This window comes from Hypanus sabinus, chromosome 18, assembly GCF_030144855.1.
Source record: "Hypanus sabinus isolate sHypSab1 chromosome 18, sHypSab1.hap1, whole genome shotgun sequence".
NCBI classification, from domain to species: domain Eukaryota; kingdom Metazoa; phylum Chordata; class Chondrichthyes; order Myliobatiformes; family Dasyatidae; genus Hypanus; species Hypanus sabinus.
Window position 1 is genome coordinate 6,791,604 of NC_082723.1, and position 24,004 is coordinate 6,815,607.

General features: G+C 41.3%; 1 protein-coding gene across 3 annotated transcripts; it reads right to left on the minus strand.

Annotated features, from left to right (window-relative positions):
• Window positions 1-2,327: 2,327 nt before the first annotated feature.
• LOC132407295 (NACHT, LRR and PYD domains-containing protein 3-like) lies at window positions 2,328-23,527 on the minus strand. 3 transcript variants are annotated; one of them, XM_059993592.1, is made up of 10 exons: window positions 23,400-23,527; window positions 21,804-21,970; window positions 20,074-20,245; window positions 15,195-15,260; window positions 8,196-9,933; window positions 7,225-7,311; window positions 6,961-7,131; window positions 6,635-6,805; window positions 2,956-3,123; window positions 2,328-2,791 (listed from the first exon to the last, which is right to left on the minus strand). In XM_059993592.1, exons 2-10 carry the CDS (start codon window positions 21,963-21,965, stop codon window positions 2,704-2,706), a joined length of 2,823 nt encoding a protein of 940 aa, XP_059849575.1. In that variant the 5' UTR covers window positions 21,966-21,970; window positions 23,400-23,527; the 3' UTR covers window positions 2,328-2,703. The 3 variants fall into 3 exon arrangements, with proteins under 3 accessions (XP_059849575.1, XP_059849578.1, XP_059849577.1); XM_059993595.1 differs by lacking the exons at window positions 21,804-21,970; window positions 23,400-23,527 and adding an exon at window positions 10,132-10,386 and having other exon boundaries at window positions 20,074-20,119; XM_059993594.1 differs by lacking the exons at window positions 15,195-15,260; window positions 20,074-20,245; window positions 21,804-21,970; window positions 23,400-23,527 and adding an exon at window positions 10,132-13,858.
• Between the last annotated feature and the right edge of the window lie 477 nt (window positions 23,528-24,004).

Below are 24,004 nucleotides of genomic sequence, written 5' to 3' on the forward strand. Positions count from 1 at the left end.
TACCTGATTTTCAAAAGGCATTAAGTTAAAGATAATACATTTCTTTAACATATTAAGCAAGATTTTTTTTTATTTTCATCTTTTACAGTTTCAAAGAAACAAAGAAGGAAAAGTGCACGAAACAAAAGTTTTGGTACCCTGCATGGTCAGTACTTAGTAATACCCGCCTTGGTAAATGCTTTCTGTAGTCAGCTGTGTTCCTTTAAAATTGTACAAAACAAGACTAATATACTAATCTTGCTTAAAACGTTGAAAAGGCTGTTTCATCTTTAACTTTATGACTTTTGGAGATCAGTACATCTTCTACTCACTTAACTTTTCACAGTAACAGGACTTTTGACTGGTGGTACCCAAAATTTGCACGCCACTGTAAATCGACCATCATCTGTGTGTGCAGTTGCTTTTAAAACTTCTGGATGAACCCGTCTCCATCATAGTATCAGGCAGCACCTTCAAAAATCATAATTCTTTTCTTTGGGAAAAGGCATAGTTTCGTACCAGTCACCATCAGTCTCTACTTAGCCGATCACCAACCCACCACCAGTATGTCGTCTCGTTAACTGCTTTCAAGAGCTTCTTGTCCATTTGTATAATCTATCCCGAACTGTCTCTGCAATAAAGGTAAACTCTGTTTCTCAGGTATCCACAAAGGTTACTGTCTGTTAACTTCCTTGTACTTCCTAAAGGACTTGGGGCCACAGTCAAGATCTGCATAGCACCACACAGTCTCATGGAGGAATGAGTCGAGCAGCATCTGTAGAGGGAAAATGAATTGGTGTTTCAAATCGAAATGTTGTATCAGGACTGAGGATCCATTGCATTTCTGTGTTGCCCATGTATTGACTCATCTTCCTCTTTGATGACATAACAAAATCTGTCGCCTTCTGGTTCAAGTGGACACGGGAGGATTTGCGATTGACCTAGAGTCTGTGCATAAACCATTCATAACAGCTTTCTCTGGAACTCTGGATGAAACATGTGTATAAGTGTCAACTTTGGTGCTGGCACACAATGGATTGTCATACCATAGTCCATTGACGAAGATGAAACAGGCATACCATAGCCGAGACCATTTTCATCAGAGGATGTTTGGTGTGGCTTAGGAGACGGGCGGAACAACTGGACTTCAAGTTGTCCAAATGTGAGCACACAGTCCCAGATATCACTGTGGCAGAATAGGAGAGCCTCTTTACCTACTGTTCCAGCTAACCGCGTAAACCTCCCTTTGTGTCAGTCAGAGATCAGCCTGTGTTAAAGGCGCACAAGATGCCGCATACCTGAGTGATGCCGGGGATGTTTATGAATCTGCTGAAGTTGTCAGAAAGGATCGATCGATCTGGCGAAAAGGAGGAGACAAAATATTGCCGAAAGAGATCAGGAGAAGTGGGGAAAAAATGAGGAGAAACACAGGGACAAAGGAGATGGAGAAAAAAAATGAACGCTTACCCCATCTAATCTGTGATGTTTTTGACATTTTTCTCCGTCAGAATAAACAAAGGGAAAGACATTGTGGAGGCAATGACCTCAATGTTTATTTTCCCGTCACCTGTTTCGCCACGGTCGGTTTCTGGTTGTCTGTATTAATTTCTCAAACACGTCGTGGTGTGAGCTGAGATGGGATATGAGATCAGATGAGGTGGGGTATGAGTGTGGGATCCATTATGGGACATCATTAGCAGTGTGTATGTGTGGTGACTGAGAAACTGGATGGGGAGGGATATTAGGATGTGAAACATGAGGTTGGGACATCACACAGCAGAAGGATAGGATACAGTTCTAGTCCTTCGCAAATAGGTCTGAAGTTGCATATGCTCTCAATTAGGACTGTAACTATAGGCCACTGCATTGTTATCTTGCCTGGGATCAGAAGCGAGAACTGGTAAAGGACGGAATTGCCTCATCCGCTTTGGTCACTGTTGCTGTGACGGTGAGAAAGCGGAGACATGCAGAAGCAACAGCAATAGGGTATCAGCAATAGACAAAGTTTATGTGTTCTAGCATTCCAGGCAACAGTTTCAGTCGGTGCTGACGGGTGCATGTGCAAGGGTGGATGTGTGCACACAAATGCCCGTCATGTGATGTGAAAGGTGTAGCATCTGTATATGTCCGGATATTGTGCGCATCTATGTGAGTGTGGCGTTTGCAGCAGACACACTCTTTCTTTCACACACTCAGACAAAAACATTAGTGTGTTGCATATTTCCATTTCACAGCAGAGAAATAACTAACATGTTGAGAGTGAACAAGCTGAGAAACTGAGAGTCAGATGAGCAAGGAAAGGATATTGTGAAATAAAGTCGGTTAAAGTGAGGTAGGGACAAATTGCAAAACCACACATTTTATTGTTATACATTAGCTGTGCAGGTCACGTGTACATCAAAACATACTGTGACAGTCTGAATATACGGTGGGGTCTGCCCCCGAGTGCCACTAATGATGCTATCTATGCAGTTTTGCCCTCTCAAATTTCCAAATAATATATCCATCTGCTTTGGCCTTTGTGAATCTCCCACATTTTCCAAAACTTGATCAATTCTGTGCTATCTGCAAATATAATAATCAGAAAACCAGCATTTTCCATCAAAAATATTAACACATCTTGCAAACAGCGGATGTCCTGTCCAAATCTTTCTGCATTATCTGTTTAAAGTGGAAGGTGGGGAATTGGGCAAAACATTCCCATTTTTTGATATACTGATGTGTTTATAGGTCCACACGTAGTCCAGGTCTCTTCTCCTGCAGCGATTTCAACTGATTTTCTCTATCTGAACTGAATGGATTGTTCCTTAGCCTGAAAAACATAGAGGAAAAAAGAGTAAATAACTGACTGCATTAAAATGTCTTTCATAGACGTCTGGGTTTAAAGTACTAATAACACTTAAACAAAACCATAATAAATAAAGCCCATTGATCAAGTGGAATTTTATTACGTTAAACTTTAGCATAAACCCTCACCCGAACTGATGCAAACTTGGGTGCTCAAGTATCAATCTCTGAAGTGCGGGGACAGATCTGTCTGTGAGGGAATTCGAACCCAGGTCCAGGTCGTTCAATGAGAGGTTGCTCATGAGAGCAGACGCAAGATCCTCGATGCAAGAATCTGTAAGACCGACATCCCTCAGCCTGGAGATTAGAGAAAGAATGAAGGTGAAAGACAGCATCTTTAAATTCCTCAATGTTATTATTTCAGAAAATCTGTATGTGCCCCGATAATAGTTAAATTTCAGTCTTTGAGCCTCCAATGCAAGCAGCGTTCAGGAGGGTGTTCCCATGAAAAACAAACCCTGCAAGACCAGATGGTGTAACTAGCCAAGTACTGAGGAGCTATACTGATCAGTTGACTGGTGTGATAACGGAGGACTTTAACCTCCCACTTCAGCAGTCTAAGGTACTCAACAGCTTCAAGCCAACTTTCCTTATATTAGTGCCTTAGAGAAATGTGCTAACCTATCTCAATCGCTATTTAGTAGTACTTACATCCACAGTGATCAGGTCTTCTGAAAGGTCAGAAATGAAGCATTTCAACTCCTACATGAAAGGCAACTTGAATCCACTCATTTTTGCCTACCGGAACAATAGATCCACAGCAGATGCCAGTTTATTGGCTCTTCACCTAACCAAGGGACATCTGTGCAGCACAGCTGCATATATCAGGATGCTCTTGATTGAGTACTGCTTGGCATTCAATACTAACATCCCCGCAAAACTAATCAATAAACTTCATAGCCTCAAAACCTCCTTATGCAATTTGATCCGTTGTATCCCATCTTGCAGAGGCCGATCAGTTGCCAATCACATATCCATAATCTCCATCAGCACAGGTGCACCACAAGGATGTGTGTTCATCTTCCTCAGCTAATCACTTTGCAACTATCCCTAAGTGACTATGCACAGTTGCAATGCCATATTCAGATTTGCAGATGACATCTCTTTCATTGGCCTAATCAATGGTGTTGACGAATCAGCATATAGGAAGTAGATTGAAAATCGGCTTGTGATGTCATAATGACAATCTCTTACTCCGTTTTAGGAAAGCTAAAAAGCTGATTATTGACTTCAGGAGGAGGAATCCACAGGTTCATAAGCCAGTTACTTTGGAAGAACAGAGGTGGAAACAGTCATGGACTTTAAACTCTTCAGTCTTAACATTTTGGTGAACCTGTTCTGGGCCTAGCAAGTAAATGCAATTCCAGAGAAAGCAAGGCATCGCCTCTAATTCCTTTGGAGCTAGCGAAATTCGGCAATGACATCTGATGTTTTTTAAAAGCTTCTGCAGATGTGTAGTGGAGAGTATATTGACTGGCTGCGTTAGATGCTGGTATAGATAAACCAATGCCCTTGAACGGAAATGCATATGTAATATAGTGGATATGGCCCAGTTCATCATGGGTAAGGCGCTCCCCAGCATTGAATACATCTACACAAAACGTTTTTGCAGGAAAGTAGTCTCCATCGTCAGCGACCCTTACCATCCAAGCCATGCTCACTTCTTGCTGCTACCATCAGGAAAAAGGGAGCGCAGCATCAGGTTTCAGCCCAGGTTCAGGAACAGTTAGTACCCTCAAACATCAAGCTCTTGAACTGAAGGGGATAACATAATTCAACTTCACTTGCTCCATCATTGAAAAGTTTCTTCAAACTATGGACCCTCTCAAGTACTCGATATACATTTCTTAATTATTTATTATAATCATTCTGTATTTGCACAGTTTGTTGTTTTTGTACTTTTGATGTTTGTCCTTTTACATGTGGCCTTTCATTGACTTATTGTGTTTCTGGATTTTACTCTGTATTCCCCTAAGAATCAAATCTTAGGGTTGCATATGTACTTTGATAATACATTGCCTTTCATATTTTCATTTTAACGGATAGAAAGGAGAAGTTGCAAAACCCTGATGTTTGTGAAAATTACCTGCATAATCAGTATCAACACAAGTACACCACATGTCTATCTGCTTATCCTTCTGTTCAACTTCATTTATGCCAGTGACTGTGAGGCTAAGAACAGTTACAATGAAACATTTAAATCTGCTGTTGACACCATTGCTGTTGGCTGAATCAAAGGTAGTGATGAATCTGTATATAAGAGGGGGATTAAAATCTGGTTGACTGGTGCCACTATAACAGTGCTTACTCAACATCAGCAAAAGCACAGAGCTAATTATAGATTACAGGAGGAGGAAATAAGGGGTAATATCCCAGGGCTCATTAGGGGTTTAGCAGCCAAGAGCAACTTTAAATTCCTCTGCCTTATGGCAGGACCTGTGTTGGGACCGACAGATAAATTTATCTTGGAGGAGGAAGGGTAGAGTCTCCACATTGTTAGAATTTGTCAGAGATTCAACGTGGAATTTAAAACATTTGAACAACTTATATCGATGCACAGTGCAGATTATTTTGTCTGATTGTACCATAGGCTGGTATGGAAACACCAGCCCCAGGAAAATAAGTGTTCATAAACATTGGTGGATAAAACAGAGTTTCTCAGAGAAAAAAAAGCTATCCTCATTATTGAACATATCTGGAAAGAGTGCCTCCGCCAGAAAGCAGCGATCAATATCCAGGACTCCCAGCATCAGGGAAGAGATACAGGTGTCTTCATTCCCATGCCTCCTGGTTCAGGAATAGGTATTATCTTCGAGTCATCAGGCATTTTAGCCAGCACAGATTGCTGCCTTCACCTCACCACTAATCTAATCACTCAACGCAATCTATGGGCTGACTTTCAAGGATGTTTCAACTGATCTACATGGAATGGCTTCTTTGTAATGTTTCACTGATTAGGTAACGGTTTCTCTGTATCAACACTGTTTGGGTTATGACTAGAGATATCGGGGCTTTGGCATGCAGGGGTTAGCCAATCAGGAGATTGTTGCCCTGTCTTGTGATTCTGGAAGCAGTTGATTTTGCAGGCTTTTGCCAGAGGGGGAGAGAGAGAGTGTGAAATGAAGTGAGCAGATGCGAATGCACTAATTTGGTAGACCACCGGTCGGGATGGACACGGAGCAGAGGTCCGAAGGTCGGTGACGCCAAGAGGAGAACGATGGTGGATGAAGGTCTACTGAACAGCGTGAGATCCAACTTCGCGTGCACAGACTGTTACTACGATTTGAGCCCTTTTCCTTTTATATTGTTTCTCTACTAACCATATAGTCAAAGTAAGAGAAATAAAGCTTAATCGTTTAATCGCATATTGTGTAAGGTTTGTTATTTCGTGGTACTGATTTGTAAAACGGGATATATCGCGCAGCATCCACCCAAAGGAGATTCCTTAAGTTTAGCCGGGCAGGGGGTTTTCGCTCCCTATATTAAGTTGATTAGCGAAGCACGTTTTACATCCTCAATATTATTATTAGTATTTGTCCCTTTCATTTGTACAATTTGCCTTTACACACTGATAGCACGTCCGTACTTGTGTACAGACTTTTTCACTGATTCGATTGAATTTTATTGTTTTACTGCAATTGCCTGTAGGAAAATATTTGCATAGTGACATTTGCATATGCTGTACATGCTGACATATGCACATTTATATGATGTATACGCTGACATGGTTAAATTTGTATGACCTACATGGTGACTTATACATTTGTACGCTGTGCATATGGGGACATGTATGTATAAATGCACATACCACAGTTGCTTTAATTTGCAGGCTGGGCTGCTCAGAGATGCTGACACCAGTTTTACTCCCAAATCCCGAAGTTCATTGCGACCAAGTTCCAACATCGTCAGTGAGTCATTTTTACTAAGAGCATCCCCGAGATCTGTGGCACAAGATTCTGTGAGACTATTTTCTCCCAACCTGCGGATCAGAGAGAGTAACACTCAGTGATACAGACAGACAGGGGACGGTGAGATTCCCCAGAGTTTATCAGTAACACCATTACTGATCACATTATTGTTTAGTGTCAGACACCCACTGATTTCAAACTCAAGCTGCCACAGTCTGGTACTTACCACAGTCTCTGTATTTTACACTCTGGGTCCCTCAGAACCGCAGACATCAATTTCACTCCTGAATCTCCCAGGTTATTTCCACGCAAATATAATTCTGTTAGTGATCGGTTTGTACTGAGAGCGGAGGCAAGGTTCCCTGCGCAAGAATCTGTGAGACTGTTTCTGTCTATCCTGTAGATTGGAGAGGGTGAGACTTTAAGACACAGAGAGACTGTCTCTACTGACATTTGGCGGTCGCACAGTCAATTATTGTCTGGTACTTACCACAGTTTCTGTATTTTACATTCCGGGTTCCTCAGAGCCGCAGACACGAATTTCACTCCTGAATCTCCCAGTTCATTAGAACCCAGTCTAAACACAAACAGAGTGAGAAATCAGCTAATACGAATCGATGACACTTCTATCACATGAGTATTTAAAGAATCATTAAAACCTGCAGGAATTAACAGTTAAATTACCCCCTCCTATTTGTTTTCCAAGAAATGTGAATAATCTATACAATGAAGTGCTTTAGTTTACAGATCTGTGAACTCTCCCAATTGTGTTTCAATCCAGGACGACTGGAAAATCATCCTGCTTAACGAAAGAGAGAGAGGAAGATACAGCGGCAGCTATGGTTGTTAGAGCAGGTGCTGGTTCACTGTGCATACGTTGTGGTGACAAAGCCCAGGTCGCATCGCTTATGGGCAGCGGTGGAGATAGCAATGTCAGAACGACGTGATGCTGGTACCTGGCAGAACTGCCGATATGCGGTGTGAGAGGTTGGAGCATGGAGATGTAAAGAGAAATGGGCAAGACATGTGAGTAGAATCGAAAATAGACAGAATGTAAAATGGATGCCTCCTATCAGAGACGTACAGGGTAAGAAAAGGGAGAATACATGGTGTACAGGCTGAAATCCATTCGCTATTATAGTCTTCGATACCAACAATTGGGGAAGAGGGGGGCACCATACAGTACTCATCAATGTGAGTGTGTCTGTCAGAGGGAAGGATAGTAAACATTTAATTAAATTCCAATGTAATCATTGTCTAGTATTCTCTATCAGATAACGATCAGAAAACCGCATCATAATGAGGCACTGTAGAGATTGTAGTCTCTTGCCGGATACACTGATTTTTTCGTCAACGACACTGGGAGTCTACTTTCCCAGTGTTTCATTCACTGTTTCTTTTCCTTCTTATCACACCAACAAAATGGGACAAATTCAGAAATCAGTGACAAATGACAGTTACCTCAAATCCAGGCATTTGTGCAGCGCTGGATCCAGCCGCTGGAGTCCCTCACACTGAATGTAACATTGCTCCAGATTGAGATGTTTTATTGTATTGCAAAGCCCAATGACATGAGAAAGGGCAGCACAGTCAATTGGCGTCAGTCGCAGTCCACTGAATGAAAGTTTTTCCACATTCCTGAGTGTCTCCTGAGCCACTACACGATTTTGAGACTCAAACAGGTAGTGCAATGTGTTCAGTAGTTTCCTTTTAGCAATCGCACTTGATGCGTTCCCAGTCTGGCGTTTCACCTCTTCCTTCACCCAGTCAATAACTCCACAGACAATTTCTTGAGGAAATGGACCCAGAATCTCTGCCAGCCTCCAAGTTGTCATTCGGTAGGAGAGTCCGGCAACAAACCGGAGAAATACATCAAATCTGCCGTCAGTCGTACTGCGGACTTCAGTGAGGAATTTCAGGATATTTCCGGTTTGTGGATCCAGGAATTGTGCGAGAGCGGCTACAAACTCTTGGATGGTGAGGTGTGGGAATGTGTACACCACGCTCCGACCAGAATCCTCTCTCTCCAAAAGCTCCATCAGGAACCCGGACAGGAACTGGGAAGACTGCAGTTTGTATTTGATCAAATTTTCATTTGTAAATACAATCTTCTTTTCAGCCACTCCTCTGAAGGCCATCTGACCAACCCTGAGTAACACATCACGGGGGTTTTCAACCTCACGGCCATGGTTTTCCAAGATGTTGTAAATATAGTAGGAATACAGCTGTGTGATGGTCTTGGGAACTCGCTGCGGGTCCGTGACTCTTTGTGTGAAGAAGTGGCCCAGTACCAGAGCGAGGATCCAGCAGTACGAGGGGTTGTAGCTCATGGTGTACATGATCTCGTTCTCCTCCATGTGTTCGAAAACAGCTTCCGCCACTGTCTGATCTTTAAAATATCTGATAAAGTATTCCTTCCGTTCCTCACCGGAAAATCCCAGGATTTCAGCCCAAACACTGATCTCCGCCTTTTCCAATAACTGTAACGCAGTGGGGCGTGTGGTCACCAGCACTGAACACCCTGGGAGCAGCTTGCCCTGGATTAAACTGTACACAATGTCAGACACTTCACACCACCACTCGGGATCTGGGCACTGGTGCATGGGTTCTGTATCTCTCCGATTGTCAGAAAAATCGATTGTGTGCTTGAATTCATCCAAACCATCGAATATAAACAGTACCCTCTCTGATTTCTTCCAGACCTCTGTCAGGAAATTCTTAAAGTAAGGATACTGATCCAGAATCAGTTCCCTTAGGTTTACTCTAGTGTTAATGGAGTTTAAATCCCGGAATCTGAAACTGAAGACAAACTGGAACTGTTGGTATATTTTCCCCGTGGCCCAGTCATAAACAATTTTTTGTACCATTGTTGTTTTCCCAATCCCCGGGACTCCAGCCACTGCTGCTGAACTCCCAGATTTGGATTTCGTCAGGAATAATCTGCTCTCGAACAATTGATCAGTCCCGATTTTTTTCAAATCTCCCTTGAGATGTTGCTGTCTGAACTCCTCGTGTTTTCGGCCTCTTGCCAGCAGCTCATGTTCCACCAGTCTTCGATCTCGAACTGTGGAAATGACTGTTAGCTCAGCGTAGTGATCAAGCAGCTGGAAAATCTTCACCTTCTCCCCCTTTGAGATCGTGTTCATCCTCAGTGTTTCTGTTTGTATCCGCAGCACTTCCTTGTGTTTCTGTTGAACATCTTCCACGGAAATGGAAAGAAAATGAACTCAGTGTTAGCTGTTTGAACTGAAAATTAAAACAACTAACACACTGACAGGTTTAATATTGCAAGACAAATTCCAACAACAATCAATGGCTAGAAATAAAATAAATCGTCTATGTTGATATAGGCTTAAGTGCAAGAGTTGAAAATTATCCACTATTCATTCTGCCTTACCTGTGGCATGCGTGGTTTGTGATTCAGGGAAACTGAAACCGATATTCTGTTTAGCAGAAGGATATGAACGAACTGACGTGGTACAGGTAGAGATTAGTGTCTCTCATTCCATGGCCAGTAACCAACCTCGGTTCAGTTCCCAACGCAAAGCTCAACATGTTTCCAGCTCTAGTGGTACTACCTGCGCACTTTCTGAGAAGCATCTTAAAGTGCTTCATGTCGGCCTCTTGGTTCAGAGAGGCCCCGGTCAATGTACTGAAGATATTAACATAAAGAGCAATTTTCAATGAAGTTACAAACACAGTTAGATGCACATCGGGACAGGCTGGTTTTGCATAACATGACTTTCATTAAGGTGAACCTTAGGACGATAAGACCAAAAAGGTATTGGAACAGAATTAGGCCATTCTCTGCCTCTGTATCCTGTCTTCTCTCTATGTCCCTGAGTAATCGAGAATCTATCAACTTCTGCCTTAAATATACCCAATGACTTGGTCTGTGTCAATAAATTTCACCGATTCACCACTTTCTTTCCAGAGGTTCCTCCTCATCTCCTTTGTAAAAACATGCCCGCAACCCCCTATTCTGAGGCTGTGTGCTCTACTCGGACTCCCTTATCGGTAAAGCCCTGGTTAAGATTTCTACTGTGACATGGTGTGGCAATTTATTTCAGCTCTTTTTGGTAATAGCCATGTGTTCTGATGGTGATAGTATTTTTGCTTCAGCTAAAGATAAGGAGCCAGGTTTTCCAACTTGATAATGCTGTGTCATCCAATAAGGATATGTGATGGAAACAAAGTTCCACGAGCTGGGTGAGGAGTGATTCCTAATGGACATTAATCTGGTTTAGGTTCTTTTGGTTGGGGATGTGACGAGGATAGAATCAAGGAAGATGCCTGGAGGATCCAATCTGAAGGGAAGTTCCTGTTGCAAGAAACCCTTCTCGAACGAAGGACATTGAGACTGATTTAACTGTAACAGATTATCATTCTTCCTTATTTTTATACTGACTGGTTGATAAAGTTGAAAACTAATAAATATATCGGTTTGATTTTATGCTGATGTACGATCTGTCATATTAGCGACCGATGATTGCGTACGAACAGTATTAACACAGCATTTGCATAAAACGAGGTTCCTTTAATAGGAACATGTCGACATCCATTTTTGTTGAACTCAATATTTTATCAGCCCGAGAGGTATATTGCTATAAATGTGGCCTTCTCCCGGCTGAACCACATGGCTGCTTGCAGATTCAGTTAATATGCGTCGGTGACTTCTCTCCAGAAACGTTTATCACATACTTCATGACCCCTGACGCCTGAAACTTTCACAGTGAAGACTTAGATAAAATTCGTATTTAATTTGTCTGGTGTTTCCTTGTCATCCATTTCTGTTTCTCCAGTATCGTTTTCCTGTGATGTTTATGTTTATCGCCTATCACTATTAAGCAACTACTCTGCACAGCAGAATTACGGAATTTTACATGTGTGTATTACTTTGGTTAACACTGATTGCAAGAATAATTGATAGTGTTAGTGTATATTGAGGGACACTGGTAATATTGTAATTACATTCATATGTATTTTACTTAACGTTCATCAATTGCAGAAGTAAGCTCTCATTAAAAAGATAAAGGAAGCTTTCCTCTCGAATGATTTTAAAGTCATTGCTTCGCCGTGTTTATACACATGCATGGGTGGTAGACCGGTCTTTCTCGGCTTGTTGTCTATGACGAGTAGCACACAACAGGGATCGGTGCTGAGCTGTACAATTCATGATACTATATTCTAATGAACTATGTGTTTGAACTAAGAATTCTAGCAAGGGGAGCAGGTGAAATACAGTAAACAGAATGTATTACAGAAGCAAGATCACCTGCTTTGTCACACATAGATGCAAAGCGAGGCATTGTGCATCAGCGAATGCTATGAGATAGCTCTGCTAAAAGGAATATGATTTTCCTGTAAGAAATCATAGAAGATAGTTGTATGGGCGCAGAGTAGGTGGTTCCGTCCTTATTTACACAATGATTATTATTTTGGGACAAGTAGTGCCTGAATGAGTCGATACCAATTGCACAGCTGACAGTTCTTGCTTCCCTCCAGCAACACAAATGAATCCCCGATAGAGGAAGAGAAACTGAAAAAAATAGAGTAATTGCAGCCCAGCAGGCTTTATTTATGAGGGAAACAATTACAAAATAACTTGGCTGACCCGGAACGTAGCATGGTTTATTTTGCAAATAAAATGTAGGACATATAGAACTCAGAATTGGAAAGGTGGTGAGCTCTTTGCTGGTAACTCGGATTTCCTTTGACCAAGGGCTATGGATGGTCGAACACAATGCAGAAGGAACTCAGCAAGTTCAGCAGCAAATATGCAGAGGAGTAAATTGTCAGCACCTCAGGATGGGTGTCTTGATGATATGTCTTGACCCAACAGGTTGAATGCTATTCCCCTCCATAGACGTTGTCTGACCTGCAGAGTTACAAAGGCAAATTCTGAGTGTTTTGCTCAAGATTTTCAACATCTGCAGAATCTCCAGAGCCTGTGTTGAAGTTGTGGTAAAGGAAGGATAAGTTGGGGCAGATTCAGTCGAGTGGGATGGAGACAACTCTGCCTACAACAGACGAGAAAGGTTGTCGTGTCTACAGCAGTGCATCCTCAAGCCGAACGAGTGAGGCCTTTGAGTCGTAAGATTGCGTATGTTCTGCGCCCTGTTATTTTACATATCTTATTATTTTGCTTGACTTTTATTATCGGTGATGACAGTACTTGGGGTTCCACCAAGATGGATAACACTATGCTTTATTGCTCAAGAGAAAGGAATTCAGTCCAAGATGTCGATCACTCCTGAGTCCGAGGCTTCTCGCATTTGAACAATTTACTGTGCCCGTTGCTGAAATGGAAATCTCCTCCCGTGTGGATTTGTCAAGGTAAACCACATTAGTCACCAACATAGGAAAGATGCAGCTTGTAAAAAAATAAGCGATGCTTTCCACGGTCAGGGTTGGGCTCCCGCGTGAGTTTGCCATTTCTCAGTTATCTTTGAATCTGGATCCATGCTCATTAGTCTTATACTCTAAGCAGGTAAGATGAGGAGAACTAATTCTTCAGATACCCTGAACTGCAGTCCAGGCATGGAACGGTAGATAACGGTGGCTGAGTGTGTTGAGAATCGTAACGCTGCAGCTGATATACTGAATTATTTGCGCAGGGTTTTCTTTAAACAATCTTGACTGAAGTCCCTGACAATTAGTAGAAAGGCGGCAGGGTAAGCTGTTTCCTGTTTGTTAATTGAGGCATTCAATACATCGATTGATTTTTAAGTATCTGTTTTCGTCAGTATGCAAACTATGATGCTATTTTCAGTATAGCTTCACGCGGGAGTACTCTCTTGCCAACTACAACAGAGGGCACATAAAGATCAGATGTTCCATGTGTGGAGGAGCCTGCGAAAGGAGTGCTGAGTCTGAGCAGCACAAAGAGTTTATCATTAAACATAGGTCCCACATTTTACCTTGTTTAAATCAGCTTTCCAGACCATCTGGTGTATCAAGAAGCCTTCAGATATTTTGTTACATATCCAGCGTGTCTGAAGTGAGCCATGTCTCCACAAAATACAGAACACATCAATTCCTCATTTCTTAACTATAAAGCAATTTTGCCCTTAGATCATCAATCTTATTCTCCTGTGGCTGTACGTTTGTAAAATGTTGTTCCACTGTGCTTCAGCATTGCTTTGAGTCCAACGCCCTCCTTCTCTTCCAGCTGTGGCGATGCGCAACTTCCTCCACTGTGGAGCCCTTCCAAAGTTCGTAAAAATTGCTAGTTCATCTGCACTGTGGACCCCAAAATCTACTAGCACTTGGCAATCTGTTATCAAAGCGAAGTGTACCTGTGCCATTACTAGCCAGGAATGTTGCACGTACATCCCTGATATAGAGAGGCACCGGTCCCTGATGAAACTGTCGTGGAGTTTCATGGACCGCTTTATTAAAATTCGTAATGTTTATGTTGTCCTTTAAAGAACAAAGAAGAGGGAGTGAGACATGGATAGCCTGGTAGTTGTAGTCAATTAAGACATTTGAAGACAGACGACCGGAGACACCTGTGCTTACTACAGATGAGTTAAGCTGAAGTAACTCTGACAATGTGTATTTAAGATAAACCAGTAAGGCCTCTGGACTGAGACTTTTTCCAAGAAGATCTTCTTAAAACTTAGCTTCCCACTGTACAATAAAGGATGCCAGAGACAATTTAGAATGGAACATAACTAACAACTAAAACTCTGTCGTCCTCACTAACTTCAAAATATCTTCAGCTGTCCGCTTGAGGTTTTGATTAACTTTAATCCCTCAATTGCCAATGGCTATTAATCTTCTGAGCAAGGAATTCAAAGATATACCATTTATAACTATCAGTACCGATGAATGACAAGAAAATAAAGTATAAAATATTCAGCCTTTAGAACAGTGAGTGTTACAGGTGACCGTGTTGATCTCTTTGTGCACAAGTAAGAGAAAAAATGATTGAGTCATAAGAGTGCGTGTGTTCTGAGCATAATTATTTTAGTTACTTTAGCTAGGGAAATGTTCCGGAAATTTTCATTATCAGCAGCCCAAAAGCCATAATATACACACAAAATTATTCGGGAAGCAAATTATTTGTTGTAGAGTGTTTTAGTGTGTTACGCAGTAAGCCTGACTGCGTTAAAATGGTGGAAGACTGAGACTATGCAAAGACTATTATAAAAGACTTCATTATTGAGGTGAATGGATTTCTTGAGGACTCAAACTCAAGTTAAATTCAATTGTGGAACGGACAAAGTTTCAGAATTACTTTGAGTGTCATCGAGGATCCAAAGATAACATGCATTTAAGTGCATATAACACTCAGCACATTAAACACAGCCAGCCAGCTTCCATACTCCCACCCAGTTTCCATTGCTCAGTTATCAAGGTGACTTCATCTTCCCTTCGCTTTTGATTGCCTGCACAACTCCTTAAAGTAAACGCCACAGCTTCAGAAGAAAAATACCGAGTGTTATTTTGACTTACCTTTCAGTTCTGCAGGGAGTTCACACAGAAGTTCCATTATTTTCAAAAATTCAGTGGGATCAGAAGCTGTTAAAATTAATAGAAGCAATCAGTCAATGTGACGTCCTCAGCAAATAGAGTCCTAGAGTTGGCATCGATACAGGCCCTCTTGCCATGCCAACTACGTGATCACCCAATTATTATCCAATTCCTGCTTTCTCTCCCTAGACTTGAAACCCCATTCATAAACGTACTCTAAAAGAGTACTTAAAGAAAACACTGTTGTATGTGCCTCAAAAACAGTCTCTGGCTGATCCCCCTACAGATCACCGCCCTCTGCATGGAACCGTTGCCATTTAGTCCTTTTAACAATTTTCCCTTCTTGCGCGAAGTCTATGCCACCTCCAACCCCCCTCCACACTTCGGCTGTAGGATCTCATGATACTGCAGGAAAATACATTTAGTGTCCATCTTGTACACCCCATCGAAATACTGAACCTTCATTCTCCCATGTTCAGACTGACCAACCACTCCCTATAACCCAGGCAGTCGAGGTCTGCTAAAATCCTTAGGATTTGTATCTGTTTAAACAAATATAACACGTCTTTCCAACAACACAACGTGTAAAACTCTGCACGAAACTCCAAGTGTGCCTTACATTATGCCACATAATGCAAACGATACTCTATTCAATTCCCTGTCTGAAGACCTATTACTCCTATTACAGTTCTAACACTGACGTTCTTTTCAACACACGAAGGATTGAAATCCGAGGTCCCAAAAGACCAGACCATAAGTACCTGAAATATAAGAGCAGGATTACGCCATTAATACCATAGAGTCTGCTGTACCGTTCTATCAAGGCCGATCTATTTTCCTATTCAAACTCATTCTCCCTGAAACCACTGACGTCTTTACTAATTTACAACCCTATCGACCTAAACCTACATATACTTAAATATTCTTAAATATTCTAATATATTGAAATATCTTCAATGTCGTGGCCTCCACAGCTTTCAACGGAATTGTATTCCACGCACTTACCACGCTGTAGCAATGGAAATCCCTGCTTATCTCTGTTATATACAGGATATTCTTAGATTTTGAGGATAGTTTCAAATCAAGACAAAGCAAAATGCTGTCTGACCAATACCTTACAAAGACTTTGCATTCAGCCTTGCTTTCATATTTCAGTGCGATCAAAACTATATCAAAAATGGCATTTGGCTGGAGTTACTTGAGACATAACCGACAAGTTACTCTGTCAGGAGTTGTACACAATGACGTATGGAAGTCAATAATCTCAAGCACCTAGGCCTCAATATTCCCGTGCAAACGATTCATCGATCGATTTCCTGTCTTGCAGATCTGTTACATCAGATTGGAAACACATGCTTGGCAATCACCATCAGCATAGTTTACACTACAAGCTTGTGTGCTTCGCCCCTAATTTAATTGCTTATATACTTAGAGTGGCAGGCAAAACTTCAGGCACCACTGGTAAAAAATTCTGTTACTATCAAAAGTTAAGTAAGTAGAGGATGAACTGATCTCCAAGAAGCATAAAGTTAAAGATGAAACATTCTTTTCAACATTTTAATCAAGATTTGTGTATTAGTCTTGTTTTGTACAATGTTAGACTGAACAAAAAGGAAAGGAGCATTTTTCAAAGGTTTGGGCACCCCATGAGATTTGAGCTCTCAGATAATTTTTACCAAGTTCTCACATATAATTCGCTTGTTAGGACAATGGTTTGTTTACAGGCATGATTGAAGGGCCAGGCGATACAAATTTGAGATCTTTATAAATACTCCTCGAACCTTGGCCCAACAATCAGCAGCCATGGGCTCATCCAAGCTACAGCCTAGCAATCTTAAAATTAAAGTAATCGATGCCCACAAAGCAGGAGAAGGCTATAACTAGATAGCAAATCGTTTTTGCGTAGCCGTTTTCTCATTTCGTAAATTAATTAAGAAATGGCAGTTAACAGGAACGATGGAGGTCAAGTTGAATTCTGGATGTCCAACAAAACTTTCCGAGAGAACTGCTCGTAGGATTGCTAGACAGGCAAATCAAAACCCCCGTTTCACTGCAAAAGACCTTCAGGAAGATTTTGCCGACTCTGTGGTGGTGCACTGATCTACTGTGCAGCAAAAAATGCACAAGTATTATCTTCATGGAAGAGCAATCAGAAGAAAATCTTTCCTATGTCCACACTACAAAATTGGTGAAGGAAGAGCAGTAGCTGTAGAGTATATGGATTTCAGCAAGGCATGTGTTAAGGTACCCCATGCAAGAAAGTTAGGAGGCATGGAATTCAAGGGGACATTGCTTTGTGGATCCAGAACTGGCTTGCTCAAGAAGGCAAAGAGTGGTTGTAGACGGGTCATATTCTGCATGGAGATAGGTCCACAGTGGAGTGCCTCAGGGATTTGTTCCGGGAACCTTACACTTCGTGATTTTTATAAATGCCCTGGACGGGTAAGTGTAGGAATGGGTTAGTAAGTTTGATGATGATACAAAAGTTGGAGGTGTTGTGGATAGTGTGGAGGCTTTTAGATGTTACAGAGGGACATTGATAGGATGTAAAGCTAGGCTGAGAAGTGGCAGATGGGAGTTTAACCCAGATACGTGTGCGGTGGTTCATTTTGGTAGGTCAAATGTGATGGTGCAACGTACTATACATGGTAACACTTTTAGCACTGTGGAGGGTCAGAGGGATCTTGGGGTCCGAGTCCACAGGACTCTCAAAGCAGCTGCGCAGGTTGACTCTGTGGTTAAGAAGGCATACAGTGTATCAAACGTGGAATAGAATTTAGGAGCCGAGAGGTAAAGTTACAGCTGTATAGAACCCTGTTTAGACCCCATCTGGAGTACAGTGTTCAGTTCTGGTCGCCTCACCACAGGAAGGATGTTGATGCCACAGAAAGAGTGCAGAGGAGATTTAAAAGGATGTTTCCTGAGAGCATGCCTTGTAATAGTAGGTTGAGTGCCTTTACTCCTTGAAGTGAAGGAGGGTGACAGGTGACCTCTTAGAAGTGTATAAGATAATGAGAGGCATTGGTCGTGTGGATAGTCAGAGGTTTTTTTTTTATTTCCCAGGACTTAAATGGTTGCCACAATAAGACACAGGTTTAAGGTGCTGGGGAGCAGGTATAGAGGAGGTGTCAGGGGTAAATATTTACTCAGAGAGTGGTGAGTGCTTGGAATGGGGTGCCGGCAACGGTGGTGGAGGCGGATACGATAGGGTCTTTTAAAAGACTTTTGGATAGGTACATGGAGCTTAAAAATAGAGGACTATGTGTGTGCCTAGTAATTTCTAAGGTAGGCATATGTTCGGTTCGACTTTGTGGGCCGAAGAGACCTTTATCGTGCTGTAAGCTTTTTATGCTTCTATGTTTCTAAAATATAGCGTCAGAACTTTGCAAAAGAACATCTCAGGAAGCCTGAAGCATTTTAGAAACAAGTCCTATGGACTGATGAGGTTAAAATTGAACTTTTTGGCCATAATGGACAAAGGCATTTTAGAAAAAAAATGTGGCAGAATTTCAAGAAACTATCACCTTTCTAACCGTTAGGAACGGGGGTGGATCGATCATGCGTTGGGCTTGAGTTGCAGCCAGTGGCACGGGGAGCATTTGTCTGGTAGAGGGAAGAATTATTTCAATTAAATACCAGCAAATTCTGGAAGCAAACATCACGCCCTCTGTAAAAAAGCTGAAAATGAAAAGAAGATGGCTTCCACAAAAGGATAAAGATCCTAAATACACTTCAAAATCCACAATAGCCTACGTAATGAGACGCAAGCTTAAGGTTTTGCAATGGCCCTGACAGTCTCCCGACCTAAATATCATCGAAAATCTGTGGACAGGCCTCAGAAGAGCAGTGCATGCAAGACGACCCAAAAATCTCACAGAACTAGAAGCCTTTTGCAGGGAAGAAGTGTTGAAAATCCCCCAAACAAGAATTGAAAGACTCCTAGCTGACGAAATAAAGTGTTTACAAGCTGTGATACTTGCCAAAGGGGTTGTTACTAAGTACTGACCAAACTTTTGCTTCGGGCCCTTTTCCATTGTTTGTTATTTAGAACCTGTAAATGAAGGAGATAAACAAAAAGAGTTCTTCCTTAAATATTAAAGAAGTCTGTTATCGTTAACTTTATGCCATTTGGACATCAGGTCATCCTTTACTCGCTTAGCTATTCACAATAACCATGGGTGCCCAAACATTTGCATGCCGCTGTATAACTGTGCGATGAATCACTGCTCGAATTCCATATTTCTGGTTTGCTGTAGAGAAATTTCCCATTGGTATTATAAGCCACACACTACTTGGACTCTCCAAAATATTTTCCCTTATATTTATATTGACGTATATTTACCACTCATAAGCTTAGATCTCTAATTGACCAACATCTCTCTCTAATCAGGGAATACCTTATTCAAAATAAAAAAAACCCTCTCAATTTTCTGCCGTTCGCAAATGTTCTGATCAGGCCTTGCGCAATCGCCATGGTACAAATTAGTGGTTGCCTTCGATTTCAAAAGACAACCTTGATTCATCAACATCTGCTTCCTACCTCCAGGTTAACACTGGGTCCAAGCAAATGGCTCATCTTTGAGTCTATAGCAGTTAGCTCCTGGACTAAACTACCATGCAGGAACTTGTCAAACGTCTTGAAGTCCATGCTGACATAATCCACTACCGTACTATCATCTATCTTCCTGGTTACTGCATGGAAACACGTCATATGATTCGGCCAGAAGGAATTTTCACCACAAAGCCATGCTGAACCCTGATGCTATCAATCGAAATACTATGAGTTCTTGATAAAATAATTCCTTTGAGCAATTGCCCCACTGATGATAGCAAACTATGAAAAATATGAAAATTACCGTACCGAGTTCTTGCATTTCCTTCCTTAGTGCCTCCAATTTTGGCAAAATGCGATGCATTTTAAAGAAAGATTTCCACATCAGCCTATGGGTACGAGGGTTCTTCGCTAACAGAATGCTGAGGAGGAGTTTTGAACTGTCCACCCGATTTCCTTTCTCCCTGATCTTAACGACTTCCTGTAACAAACAGCAATACGCACAAGAAGGTGCAGGATGAAAGAGTCATGCCATCACTTAATGGACCAGAGATGGCGGTTCGAAGATATTGCCTGCACTGAAAAAAAATACACTGCACTAGTACTTATCGATTATCAAATATTGATAATATTTTCTAGCTGTAAGAAAATCGTCAACTATGAGAACACAAAAAAAAGTACATGGAAGACCGTAGGTAATCGGAAATATTGCGCGTCGAGAAGTGGTGAATTTTTACGTGATCAGTTTGTCCTGTCATTCAGTACGTATTATGGCACAAATAAACTGTTTGCTGGAATAGAGTGAACATCAATAGCAATGCACAGGGAAATACTTTTCACTGGCAGAAAATTCATCAGCTTTAATTTTAAGCATTTCGACCTCAACACTGAAATTATTGTATTTCCAGAAGAGGTCCACAGCAGGGGTAATTGATAGGTTGGTGGCCTAAGGTAGAAGGGGATGAGTTATTAACTTCAACATTTCTGCATAATCACTCAAAGTTTTGAGCTTCACAGGCATGTAACAAGTGCGATATACCTCAACACCTTCTTCCTTAGGCCATATCAGGAGGTAAAAAGACGCCGTCTTCTACAAAGAAGGGATCCGTATGCTCCACGACCGCTGGACTAAAAGTGTAAATATAGGAGGGGACTCTGATGAAACAGAAATGTGCTAGGCTTTCTAAAATTTATTCCTTCTGTCTTAGGCCACGAATTTATCATTTACATTTCGTATTTGATTGTTTATGAATGGTGAGTGCAATGAGAATGTTTTGGCTGGTGCATTTAACAAATTGAGTTCCCTGTATAAGTCAAAGCTATGAACTTTAAGGCACTTTTGTTTGCTCACAGAAATACATGCAGTTCTCTTTCAAAGGATGGTTGAATCAAACACTTGGCATGCCTGAAAACAGAAGTAGTCAGTTTATTCAAAAGCAAATAAAAGCGATGTGTTTCCCATGGAGGTTGGTAGTGTTGAGCATAGGTAACACTCAGTATAGACATGCTGTGGCTGTGGAAGACCCAACTAAACTTTTCTCCCCAATGTGTGCATGGAAGTCAAATCACGTTTTTCTTTCCATTCTGGAGACAGTGCATGGTGTATTGGGAATGACAAGTCAACTGCAGGAGCTGACTGAGCAGCATCTGTGCAATGTAGTGAAGGCATTGACGTTTGTTTTTGAAATGATGCATTAGGTCCCATGGTGATCCTCGAGCTGATGGGTTGTTAATCGTGCCTTTCTCACTTAATGCTCTGGAAATATCATATCTCTTCCTACCAGCCCGGCATCTTTTTCTACATTTTATTGCAAACCACCATTAATTACGTATTAAACACTCTTGGCCTCCTTGATCAGTAGATACCTGGGATTATCTTTTGCATTCATCTAATGCACTTTCAGATTCAGTGCATCTTCTGTTTATTCATTTCGTCTCCATTTTGCATTTTCTATTTGAATATTAAGTGGTTTAATTGCTGTTCTTCCTGTCATGCTAGCAGGCTTATATTCATTATGTCCGCCATTTTCTCCACTCACCTGATGTTCTTGCCCATTGATATGGCCCTTGTAAGTTAGCATGAAACTGACTCCTTCCACCTCTTCTTCAATCGCCTGTTCCAATCTCTGTCGGTAAAATTCTGACAACTGAAACAGTTGATAATCATCCCAATTTTTCAAAAGCTCAGTGATTGCAGACATAGAGGCTGTGAATAAATGGTAAAGAAAATCAAACAGATTCTGAATATTTGATCTCGGCATGCACTTTATCCCTTAAATTGTACGTGTTAACTTTCTTTCCCTGTTTCAACATCTATTATAATTCAAAACATATCAAATATATCTGTCCACATCCGACAAATATCTGTCCAATCTTACTGCCTGCTTGTCCATATTCAGACATTCGAATTGGGGAAACTCAGCTAATGTTCAATGGCGACATCTCCAAGAACACGTCTTTGGCCCAAACCTTTGATGCAAACATGAAGAATGCATCACAGCACTACAACATCTTTCAGTGTTTGGAGCGAGTTGGGTGAGAACGAATGACAAGAAAGGGAAGTGTATATGAACAGGCAGGAAAGGAACAAGAGGCTGAAGTGAGAATAGAATTCTTGTAGACGCCATGCTGAAAAGATTTGGGGAAGTGAGAATTTGGAAGGAAAATGGGAGAAAGATTATTTCGGAGTCAAAAAAATGATTGAACAGAAAGGGGCAGGCTTCTTCAAGGGTGGAAGTAGTGCAGAAAGGAATTATAAAGTTTGTATTGGAGAGGAAAGACAGCTAGAGATGGAGCAATAGATCCACACAAGAGAGATTGGAAGTAATGCAGCATTGTGTGGAGCGAATGGGAGAGCAGACAAGAGAAGAGTAGGGAAAGCAGCGACGGTAAAATAGCACGAATAGAATAAGTGAGAGATGGGCTTGTGATGGAATAGGAAACATGTCGTCCTTTATTGCTGAGACACTAAGAAAGTTGGGAAAGAATGAAAAATATATAATAAATGTAACAGAGAAAATGTTCAATTTTTGATACAATATTCATTGACCCCATGGGATTGATTACTCAGTTGGCACCACACTGTGCGATCGGTAAACTAGCGGCTCCAATTTTGCCTTAAGCAGATCAAGAACATTTCCCTCCTGATAGTTTTATTGTCTGATTTTTTTTCTGTTCTTCCCTGTGTTTTGTTTTGATTGCTTTATTGAGGATTTATGTTTGCTTCTTTAATTTGAATGTGTTTTCCTTCTATTACTTCTAGCTCACAAATATTAAGCACCTCTGCTATCGTCCCAGCAAAACCAACACTTGTACCTACTGTAAGAGAGTACCCAATGCATGAGTTTCAATTACGTCTGTGAATAACGCAGATGAATCTTTCAATTTTGGGACAAACAAGATGTTACCCATGGATTCCTCTATGAGAAGAAAACTCTTAGTGCAGTTCAAGCATTACAGCATTACTACCTGGATACAGTTCTCACTGCTGCCTGTAAGGATTTTGTACATTTCCCCTGTGACCACAGAGGTAACCTAACACTGCCCAAAGATGCGCTTGTTGGGAGGTCAATTAGACATTGTAAATTATCCTGCTAATTTGCTAAAGAACCAGTCTTTGGGAAAATAAAACTCACCAAACTTTCTCCCGACTTAATGAATGGAAACTCTGAGTCAGGCTGGTTCACTTCAATTGCTTCTCACAGTTCTCTGGCTGGTTCACTTGTTGTTCTTCCCTCGTTTTTAGTGGTGGTTTGTTTACAGTCCTCGTCCAATAAATCTCTCCCCGTAGGTCTAATTTTAACCAAAGGGAGTACGAAGCATGTTAAAAATACCAAAAAGAGTATTACTGCTCAATGTTCCTAAAAACAAAATTCACCGCAATTTAAATGTTGAAGACAAATATAATGATCTCAGTGCACAAACCTGTAATTGTCCCTGACACGGCATAGAGCCTTATATGGGAATCGAATGAGTCATTGTTCAGTCGTGGTAAGAAGGATGACAGAAGAACAGAATTAGGTGATTCGGTCCACCGAGTCTACTCCACCATTTAACCCTGGCTGTGTTTTATTCCAACGTCATTTTTCTGTCTTCCTCCTGTGACTCTGAAGTTACTAACAATCATGAATATATTTACCTCATCCATAAATGTTCCCAAATGGCAGCTTCAACCAAACTCTGCGGCAACAAATTCCACAGATCAGCCACCCTGTGGTTGAATTTTTTTTCTCACCTCTGT